Source organism: Lactuca sativa, chromosome 2, assembly GCF_002870075.4.
Source record: "Lactuca sativa cultivar Salinas chromosome 2, Lsat_Salinas_v11, whole genome shotgun sequence".
Lineage (NCBI taxonomy): Eukaryota > Viridiplantae > Streptophyta > Magnoliopsida > Asterales > Asteraceae > Lactuca > Lactuca sativa.
The window spans coordinates 173954688-173966623 of record NC_056624.2 but is presented as its reverse complement, the minus strand read 5'-3'; the positions used below and the strand labels follow the sequence as shown (position 1 = coordinate 173966623).

The following is an 11936-nucleotide window of genomic DNA, read 5'->3' as shown; positions in this document are numbered from 1 at the left end:
ATGGTGCAACCCCTAAAAATAATGCAACCCTTAATTTTTCTTTCTATGTCCACTATTGAACATATATATATATATATATATATATATATATATATATATATATATATATATATATATATATAATACCATACCTTATTCTTAAGATCATTCAAATGAATATAGTTTAAGACATGTCTCATTCTTTCATCATATTTCATTTGAAACTCTTAAATTCTTCGTCTTATACTACTTAAATATTAAATCGAAACTTCAAACTTTTCAACTTATACTAATTTTTTTTATTGATTATTTAAAATTTTTATTTATATAAGAATAATTTCATATTTACTTATCTTCTCCTTTTGTTTTTGGTATCTAGAATATATGTATGAATATGGAAAGAAGGTTACACATACATACCTGTACATATAAACAAAATTTATGGTGTTTATTTACTTTTTGACGGACCCACAGGATGGAAGGTCCACACTTAGACAGGCTGACATTTTGGTCTTTGGATGGATAGGAGGGAAGCATGCGTGCGTGGATCTTAATGAGGTCTCTCCTCTCGCTGGTTTGGGGAGCGGGGGTTTCACAGCTGGGCATGCCACTTTGAAATCCGCTGCGCGCAAAGTGGTAAAGCACGAGAATGCATGTATAGTATAGCAAATCAACATGTGTTTGTTCCTTTTGCATTCGATACATTTAGTTTTCTCGCACCAGAGGCGGTGGAGCTCCTCAATAGAGTCCAATGGGTCATACATTCTAATGTCATATCTCCTAGATCCACAAATGTAGTTTTCAAAAGAATTGGTTTTAATATCTAGAAAGGGCTAGCGGCCCAGCTTGTTGCCCGTTTACCTTCAATCGATATGTATTGAACTATACAATTATTAAGAAGTATAACTTAAGTTCTTTACTTTTGTTAATTTATTTTTCTATTTTTGAGCTGGTATGTGATGTTAGAGTTTATAATTTGTACATTTTTTTAAATCAAAAGATAAATTTACTTTCATTTTGATTATTTAAGGTTTGTACAATAGTTGGTATGGTATGGTATGGTGTATATATATATATATATATATATATATATATATATATATATATATATATATATATATATATATATATATATATATATATATATATATATATAGGAGGGTTCATGCGAAAATGAAAATAATCTGCGAAAACGCGAAAATAAGAAAAACCTATGTGATTGTGCCACCTCAACATTACATTTTGGACAATAATTCATCCAAACTTTGAAATACATTATGATAATCGATAATGGATGAGAAATTGTTTCATATTAGCAAAGTATAATTTTTGACATTTTTATTATGAAAACGTGAATTTAAAAACGGTTAAGAACGTGAAAAAAAAAAGTAATTGTTAAAAACGTTTTTAAATCTATATTATCATAACACGATCCAATGTAAACTTATTGTCTTTAATTTATTGCTAATAAATTTATTTTTTATAGTATATGTGTTTGATTTTTATAAGATAAATATTTTTTCGCGTTTTCGTAAGATATTTATATTTTCGAATAAATATATATATATATATATATATATATATATATATATATATATATATATATATATATATTAATTGGTGATTAATTATTTTTTAAGTTACGTACCATATTAAGTTGCAATTATTAATAGAGTAAACTATCTTAATTTTAAAAGGGGAATTTGATTTATGAAAATATAAAAGGAGGAAAGAAGGTAACGTGTCACTAATCAAATGGAGGAAGGTGGGGTGCGTCTTGGACCAGGCACAAACCTTTCGGTCAAACAAAAGACCAGATATGGCCGAACTCAGTACAGTCAAACCAACACACTGTCATGGTCAAGCTGTTCCCTTTCTTTTTTAATTTAACTTAATTTTTATTATTTTGCCCCAAAAGAACACAAACCCTCGTCCCCACATCCCCTTACCCACACGACACACTACCTCCAACTTTTATCTCAATATAATATTCCCTAACTTTAATTTTATTTATTATTTCACCCTTAAACATCTTCACATTGTCAAGACTCACCATTATGTATTTGTATTTCACAATTTCATAACATTTGTATGGGAACTTTACATTTGCATTGGATTTGTATAAGTAATCGACATTTCTCGAAAACAATTTCAATCGAATTATCATAATGTTTTTTTTATACACATCAGTTTATGTTTTGTATAATTATACAATATAATTATTTTAAAGTACAAATTGTTAAAAACATTATGGTAACTCGTTATAGATTCAAGATATTGAAGTTGTTTTCGAGAAATGTCGATTACACAACAATATATACTTTATAGAATTGTACAATACAATATTTTAAAATACAAATTGTTGTCTACGGAGAATTGTCTACAAATCAGTTTCTTTTGAAAACTACCGAGATGAAGTGGGGTTTGGATTTTTGTGTATTATTTTCTTGTTTCAACAAGAATCATTGTTTGTACCAAGAAAAAAGGAATAAGATCTTTCTTGAATGTAATTTTGAATTTATTTTGAAATCTATTTTATATTAAAATAATTGATGCATGTCGTAGGAAATGATGTTTGAGGGCATGAGGCTAACAAACGGATAATAAGATAAATTCTCTGCATTGTGTGAAAAAACACACTTTTAAGCATTATATTATTCATTGTACACAAGGGACAAAGCTTACCATGGTACTTAGTTTCTTTTTTTATTACAAAAGGACGAGTATAACAAGTTGAGAATGCAACAACAATATTCACTTGGAATCTTGAATTTACTCAAAATAATAAAAACTTGATTGTACATTTTGAAGTTGTAGGGATTTCAATGAGTTATACAAGATATATTATAAGACTTGAAAATGTTAGGTGTTTTAAAGGCCAAATGATAATGAGGTTAGCGTTAAAGGCAAATGTAATTGGCTTCGGTAAAGAAATAAAAAAAGTGTCAAGTGAAACCATTAAGTAGTTTATAACATTTTCATATGTTTGTATTTCATATAGTTTTTAAGTTGGCACTATAATAAACGTTTTATATTTTCTCATTGAGAAATATTTTTTGTATAGTCATTATGTGAGTCTATGATTTTTCAATGTTTATGGAAGGAGGTTCACCTTCAGCTGAGATCCATGAAATGAAATCATGTCAGGATTTGAACACATGATCTTTGTGTAAATATATGTGTAGCTAAATATCGTCTTTTCACATAAGTCACTGTGGAGAGAAGGAGATTCCAACTTATATAGAGACTTAAGGGACCGTGTGACACCAATGTGAGATACATGAAACCAATGTGAGATACATTAACATTCCCCTTAGAGATGGAAGTTTGATGAGACCAGACAAGGATATGTTCAACCACAGGGGTGCGGACTCCGGCTCTGATACTATGAAAAATATATGAAGCTCGAGATTGTCTCCAAAATAATCATTATAGAGGGAGATTCTAACATATATACCAACTTATAAAATCGTATCACACCGATGTTAGATACATTAATACTCCGAGTATCAAACATATCATTGTTATCCTCTACTGCTAGGTCATTTAACTATTGAGATATTATGGTTCAATAGATAATTAATGATCATACTAGCCTTATATATTATGGACTCGAATTTTTAAGCCATTTACATTCTAATTTATGAGTGCCTATATATTACGGACAATAGAATAGTAAATGTTGGGTTTGGTGACCGAATTTCATATGATGAAAGTCGACCTCTTTGAATCTTAAAATAATGAAAGTTAAGGGGCCATATTGAAAATTTTATCAAAGTATACTATTAACACCTTGACATTGAGATGTGTTATCTGGAGAAGGGTGTTACCCGATATGCTTACTTTTTTACGGCCTTGGTTCGTGCGGGCTGGCTGAACCCAGTCCTCGTGCGGCGTTACTGTTGACGATTTGACCAGCTTATTGAACCGGCTTCCCACGTGCGCCACCTCCAATTACTACCTTACCCTTTATTGCTATTTCAAGTAAACAACTTAATAAATTAATTCATAGTAACTCAAGATATGAAGATTCTTTTTTCTAAATAATAAGTTAAATGTGAATTTCTCTTTCACAAGTTTTATTTAAACCCTTATTAGAGAATAGAGACATTTTTCTTATATTCAAGTTCAAAGGATTGAAGGTGTCTAAAACTATATCATTTATTGATTTATTTTTAGAACTTATCACGTTAAGTATGATTTTCTTTCTGTGATAATTATAATTAACATAAGTGTTAAACTTTAGAATATACAAGTATATATTATTATTTTTTTGCCTTTAAGACACGGCCTAACTAGTTACAAATTATGTCATTATTTCTTCATATATTTTCTTATCTCAACAACAATAATAAAATTCAAACTCACAAATACATGGGATAAAGGGATGTAAGGTGTATACAATACTACCTTTAAGTTAAAGGATAGAGATAATGTCTTTAAATTTTGATAAGATATATGTGGAGTCTATCTCTTATACTTCAAATCGGGATTTTACGGATAGAAAGATGATTCCAACATATAGATTTATATGACAATACACATCAATTTGAGATAAAATAACACTTTCCTTCAGAGATGAAGACATATAAGTATGCGTTAAGCCATAAAGGTGCGAGACACAAATACCATGTAAGGTATATGTGAAGTCCATTGTTTACTCTCTAAAAGAGCACTTATGGACATAAAAATTGTATCGTACCTAGGGGTGTAAGCAGTGGCAGATCTATGTGGATAATTGGGGTCCCGGGCCACTGCTCAATTTTCGGCTCGTAGTGTAAATATATTTTCTTTAAAATTTTTTCTGTTAGGTGCACCTGCTTGAAGTATGAAGGACACCCCTACTAAAATAGTCTGCGTCCGCCACTGGGTGTAAGTGAACCGAGCTACTCGGGATCGACTCGTTAAAAGTTCGACTCAAGGTCGAATTAAACGAGCTCAAGCCTAAACATGATGCTTGTTTATTAAACGAGCTCGAACCGAACTTCAATTAGTGAGCTCGCTAGCCTAAATGATTCTAAACGAGCCTATATATAATATACATTATTATTATGTTTATATATTAAAATAAAAAATATTTGAGGAATTAGGGATGTAGGGTATTGAATTATTGATAAACAAGCTTTTTAACGAGCTTGAACCGAGCCTAAGCTCATTTAGGCTCATCATACTAAAAACGAGCTTATCTCGAGCATGAGCCGAGCCTGTACAATTCTTCATGAGCTCGAGCCAAACTCGGTGCAATAAACCTCGAATCGAGCCGAGCCGAGCTTGAGGTCGAGCCCCTCATAACTTAAACGAACCCAAGTCGAACCTAGCCAAGCTCGGGTTCGACTCGACTTGTTTAAACCCCTAAATTGTGTTGTTCGAACGTGAGTTATAACAACAAACTAGACATTTAAAAGTAATTGAAGACATGAAAACTAAATCCACACAAAGATAACATTATGAATTTAACTTCGACAAATAGTCTAGATCCAAACTTTAAGCATGTATTTTATTTTCAGATGATTGAAAATAAACTCAAATTTCATGAGTACTAAGATATACATGTGAAATAATTAATAAAAAATATTCTTTTTATTGTATTTTTCTTTATCTATTTAAGATTCTAAACATATACTAACAAGAGTAATTGAATATGTTACAATTGATATTTTGTTATTTAATATGTTTTATATGCCATTTTCTTCTCATATATCTTGAATAAAATGATTTAAAATACATAAATTGGTTAATCAAAATCCAAACTAAACGAAAGAAAAGTGAGAAGATTGATCTTAGGGTTAGTTATGTCCTTTTATATCATAGGTTTTATAACGTCATAAAGATTAAAAGAAAAGCAAATGAACCGGAAACATCAAGTCGACACGTGGTAGCGTTAACACGTGCGGAGCGGGCTAAAGGGCTTGTTTACCGGCCTTATTCTTCACCCTTTCCGGTTTGCCAAACCCCAAAAATTTTGACTGAAAAAATCATAAAAAATAAAAAAATAAAAAATTCCTGATTTTTTTTTTTTACTTTTGTTTATTGATTTATTGCTGTATGAGAGAGGGCTTTGAACAATTGCCCCAAAAGCAGAGCTCCATAGAAGGAGGTTTTAATCCATCCTCTCTCTCTTTTCTATTTCCTTTTTCTTTATCGGCTTAATTGTCGATCTTTGAAGACTCAAATCTCTTCACAGGTTCTTCCAATCTGGTTCTCTTTAATTTCCATAATTTATTCGGAAATTCCCTTTTTGATTCTTTTATCTCTGTGAAGCTACTTTAAAAAAGTATATAGATCTTTGTGAGGTCTAATTGTTTATTCATTGACTGTTCTGCTATTGGTTTGATGATTCAAACCTTTTAAAGCCTTGAATAGGACGTGAAACACTTTGATTTTAGGGAAGAGGGTATTATTCATTATTATTATGCTCTCTTTCTCTCTCTATCATTTTTGTTGTGATGGTGATGAGTCTTTTGACCGAAGAAAAAGGAGAGAAATCAGTTAAAGTGAATCAGACTCTATTAGAGGAGAGAGAGAAAACAACAAGAAGAAAAAGACCCACATTTGTTTGAGTGATTGTCAATGAAAGACGGAATTTCTTGATGTAATGTGCTGCTGCTGCTGCTGCCATTGAGGGTCATTCATTTAGGTTTTCTTCCTTATCGATTTCGTCGCCAAGTGTTTGTGAAAATGCCTGTGTTTCAGTCCAAGAGAGATGGAGTTAATGGTCAGGTTCTAGATCTAGACACCGCCGTCAAAGATGGGGTTCTCGGAGGCGGTGGCGGAGTGGGATTCGGATTCGGCGGTGGGTTCGCCGAGAAATTGGATCTGAACAAGATGATTGAAGAATTGGATCTTCCCGAAGTTCCATCTGTCTTCATTTGCCCAATTTCACTCGAACCAATGGAAGACCCGGTGACTCTTTGCACCGGTCAAACCTATGAACGCTCCAATATCTTGAAATGGTTCAGTCTCGGCCATTTCACTTGCCCCACCACTATGCAAGAGCTTTGGGATGATTCTGTTACCCCAAACAAGACGCTTCATCAGTTAATCCATACCTGGTTTTCTCAAAAGTACTTACAAATGAAGAAGAAATCAGAAGATGTTCAAGGAAGCGCATCCGACATTTTAGATACTCTCAAAAAGGTAAAAGGTCAGGCCCGTGTTCAATCCCTGAAGGAGCTCCGGCGAGTCGTAACCAATCACGCCACCACCAGAAAAACGGTGGTCGAGAAAGGAGGCGTAACTCTTCTCTCATCTCTATTAGGTCCTTACACATCTCACGCCATTGGTTCCGAGGTAGTATCGATTCTCGTCAATCTCAGTCTCGATTCATCTTCAAAGTTGAATCTAATGCAACCTGCGAAGATTTCACTCGTCATCGACATGTTAAACGAAGGCTCCATTGAAACGAAGATCAATTGCACCAAATTGATTAAAACCCTAATGGAAGAAGATGATTTTCAAGTCGAAATCGTGTCTAGCCATAGCCTTTTAGTCGCTTTGATGCGATTAGTCAGAGATAAACGACACCCAAGCGGGAATCTACCAGGTCTAAGCCTACTCAAATCCATATCCTCGCATAAACAAGTAAGATTCTTAATCGTTAGCATCGGAGCCATCCCTCAGTTGGTAGAATTACTCCCCGGATTAAACCCTGAATCATTGGAACTCGCTCTGTTCATCTTGGATTCCGTGTCGACGATAAAAGAAGGTAAACTGGCATTAAGCAGTTGTTCAAACACGATTCCCAACATGGTTAGAGTTCTGATGAGGGTTTCTGAAAGCTGTACGCAACTTGCTCTATCAATTCTATGGTCGATCTGCAAGCTGTCACCTGAAGAGTACTCATCAATCGCTGTGGACGTAGGTCTTGCAGCAAAACTTCTCCTAGTGATTCAAAGTGGCTGTGATCCGTTGCTAAAACAGAAATCAGCAGAGCTCTTAAAGCTATGCAGCTTGAATTACACAGATTCAATTTTTATTTCCAAGTGCAAGCTTACAAGAACGATTAGGTGATGAAGACAAAGTGTTCGATGAAATGCCACACAAAAAAAAGCCATGGAGTTCTTGTACATAGTTGGATTTGGAGGCAAAGATGATGGAGGAAGAGGTGGAAAGATTGGGGTTTTTGCAATCGCAATTGTAATTGAGTAGTGATTGCTATGCTCCATTGATGTTTCTTGTTTTTGATTCTTTATGATTAAGATCACAGGAGTCTCCAAACTTTGTTTTGGCTTTGTGGGTAAAAATCCTCACCTTTTTGTTCAATTTTTTTTTTTTCATCTCAGTTTTCAATTTTTGAATATATATAATTTCTTTGGTATTATTGTTTTGAGTTCTTGAGAGTTGGAATTGGATGATTGAACATAATCTGAAACTCTCTCGTACTTTAAAAATGAATGATGAGTTGGAAATGAAAAGATAGTTGAGAGGCTTTCACTGTAACTCACCAGCTCACTTTTAGCTGCTATCGATTTGTAGCCTTTCATTTTAGGAAGTCTAGTGTGGTAGAAAATTATTTCATGATTTAGCAATCACCTATTTCGTATGTTATTATTATTTTTTTTTATGTAATTTTAATATTTAGTTTATATTTTTTAAATAATATAAATTAATAAGAACCTTACAGACCTACACTGTAAAATCGTGTTTCGATTTTATTTGGGTCATGAATAATTATGCACTAAGAAGCATCCAAATTAAAAAAACAAGATCTAGATGCAACGCAAAGATTAACATGTTCGTTCTTCGAACCTTAAATGTTCAAACCTTTCATGTGGTTGGATGTTATGTCATCTCTAAGAGCTTCTCTAACTATATTAAAATGGTGATTGCTTAACACCAAAATGATGGTTTAATTACAACCGATCTTTAAAATTTTAGAAGACTATATAAAAATTGTCTAAAACACATTAATGTTAAAAGCAAGCCAATATAAAAATATAAAAATGATGTTTAAATTTGAAGGTTGGTTAGAAAAAATTTGGCATCTAAAACACAAAAATTGTCTAATATGATGGATGATTGGAGCTAGCCTAACCCATAACACTATATTTTATATTAAATTTATAATTATAGTGTAAAAGATATTGCAACTATTAAATTCTTTCCAACCTATTATTTTATACTTAATACTAAAAAGAATATTTTGGGTATATTTTGTTTCTATCCAATATCTTCCTTAATAAATGAAGGTTTTTTGCCACTTGTCATTCTCTCATGTGATTTGACATGTGTCATTTTGTGGTAATTTTGAAATAAATATTATCCACTTGTCAATTTTTGGTTTGTTTTCATTTTTAGTTAAAGTCATATAGTTATATATGTAAAGTATTAAATATCATATATATGATATTAAATTATAATAAATACGTTTTTTTCTTTCTTATTTTAAAGTTGTACATTAAAAAATATTTCATTTTTATACTTTAAGTTTAATTATTTTTTAAATCAGCCCGTATAATATATGGGTCTCACACCTAGTACTATAATAAATGAAAGTTTTTTTGCCACATGTCCTCTTTTCATTTATTTGAACACATGTCATTTTTCTAAAATTTTTAAATTTTCTATTTTCCACTTATCATTTTATTGTATTTTTCATTTTATTAAATTAAAATTCCACATTTAATGTGTAAGGTAATATATATGTAAAATATTTATTAGAAAAAGTTTATATATGTAATGTATTCAATACATTAAAGTCTCATTAATTTTAATAATTCAAAATTTTCTAATTTTTCTTATAAATTCAAACTTTTCAAATTGTTAAAATTATATATATATATTTTTAATTAAACCCATGTATACATGGGTCTCACACCTAGTTTTTATAGTGTAAAAGTAGTGTTGATGAATATACCACTATATTTAGTTTTATACTATTTACCGACACTATATATAGTGTTAGGTTTAGTGAGAGGTTAGAACATTTTAGTGTAAACTGAATTTAATATGGAATATAGTGTGGGGTTGGAAATGTCCTCAGAGACATGAATATCACTTCAATGCCATGTAAGGACATAACCGATAAAATGTATTATAGACAAACAACAGTTTTTTACTTTTCAAGACAAAAAGTGAGCAAATAAATATATAAGAAATAGTTGGTCATAAGGGTGTTTGAGATGCGGTTTGGTGTGGTTTAAAGCCAAAACTGCCAACAAATCCGCGTATATAGTTTGAACCTTTTGAAAGTCATAAACTGCATCACAAAAATTCTTAACAACATTGTGCAGTATGGTGCGGTTTACAGGCAATTTGTACAATCTGATTAACACCCTTACTAACACTAATTAGCCAACAGAGTCAAAGTGAAAGTTGTAGTACTTATCGATAGCTACGCGTGGATATAAAAAACGTCAAAAACGAAGCTAGTATTCGAAAGATATGAACTTTTGAAACTTCACAATTTTACATGCCTAGTGTGACGCAACACCACTCAACTCGCGCCATGTGTTACACCCGAGAGTCAACCCCCACATCTACTAATAGGCGCAGAGCTTGTGGTAAGTATGTGTGGCACGCCCTGTCCAAATCTTGCCTTAAATACATGGTTAGACTATTTTATTTCCTCACACAAAAACTTATATATATATATATATATATATATATATATATATATATATATATATATATATATATATATATATATATATATATATATATATCGTCCAGAGTTTCTTAAGCTTTTGGGATTTTGGGAAGTTTCATTCTAGTGAGGTTGTGAGGCATCAGAGAGATTGATAGATAGAAGTGTTTGGTATCGAGATTCTTTCTACGACTTTTCCCGTTTTAGTTAAAAATCAATGTAAGTTAAGCTACACTTGATGTGCTTTCAGGGTGTAACAACGTAAATTTCTAAAACAATTTTTTTTTCAAACACAATAAACTCATATAATTTTCTCAAAATCTCATGTGTATCAAATGTCATCACAATAAACATATCCCAGAATCTCAAAAACATAATCCTCTGCCAGTGTGTACAAATCATGCCGGCGCCTTCCCGCGATCCTCGCTAGTACCTGAAACGCATATCACATAACACGGTAAACATAAATGCTTAGTGAGTTCCCCAACATACCACATACAGCACATAAGCCACTCGAGGCTATAACTTGATAAGACCCTCTGGTCAATGTGTCTCAGCGGGACCCTCTAGTCCCGTAGTTTGTTGGACCCTCCGGTCCGGTCTAGCTCGTTGGACCCTCTGGTCCGGTCTAAATCGTTGGACCCTCCAATCCGGTCTAAATATCACATAGCATACATAAATCAAAATACACATAATCTCATGTAAACACATAACACATAAGACCCTCCGGTCTGCACATGGATACCACTCTAGGTAATGTATAGTGAGAAGACTCACCTCGTATGATGTCTAGTAAACTCTCGTGCTTGATATCCCCGACCTAGCCTCCGCCTATCAAAATGATAATATCTCTAATTAATACTCTCCTCATGTTCTCATCTCTAAAGAATGGGTAGAAGACCATTCTACCCCTCCATGGACTCTCTTGAATCAGTGTGACCAAGCCCCCAAGGTCAACTGAAGTCAACCCAGTCAACGGTCCAACTTTGACCAGACTCGTCGAGTGCACTCGGGTGACTCGACGACTCCATGCGTGGCCTCTGATTCCTCCTAAGGCCTCACTTGACTCGTCGAGTTAACCTTTCACTCGACGGGTTACCACTGATCACGAATCGCGGGGCAACCCGATTCGACTCGTCGAGTTCTCTCATGGACTCGGCGAGTTTCCTCCATGGCAATACTCATTTGGCTTTCTAAGGTCAGATCTGTTTCTCTAACTCATAGATCTGACCTTCTAACACCCAAAAATCACGTAAAGGTCTGAACTTGAGGCTCATGCATGGTGTATTTTGCTCTATACACCATTATGACTCCATTGAAGCTTCATAGCTTCAAGGTTCCAAAGTTACTCACTCAAAGCTACCTACTTTCT

At 33.0% G+C, this 11936-nt stretch overlaps 1 protein-coding gene across 1 annotated transcript; it reads left to right on the top strand.

Moving 5' to 3' along the window:
• Positions 1 to 6032: 6032 nt before the first annotated feature.
• On the top strand, positions 6033 to 8299 carry LOC111900219 (U-box domain-containing protein 30). Its single transcript, XM_023896092.3, has one exon. It carries the CDS (start codon positions 6658 to 6660, stop codon positions 7987 to 7989), a length of 1332 nt encoding a protein of 443 aa, XP_023751860.1. The 5' UTR covers positions 6033 to 6657; the 3' UTR covers positions 7990 to 8299.
• The last annotated feature ends 3637 nt before the right edge of the window (positions 8300 to 11936 follow it).

Bases quoted from the DNA above. Each gene is read 5' to 3' on its own strand.
- LOC111900219 (XM_023896092.3), top strand. From the start codon at position 6,658: ATGCCTGTGTTTCAGTCCAAGAGAGATGGAGTTAATGGTCAGGTTCTA.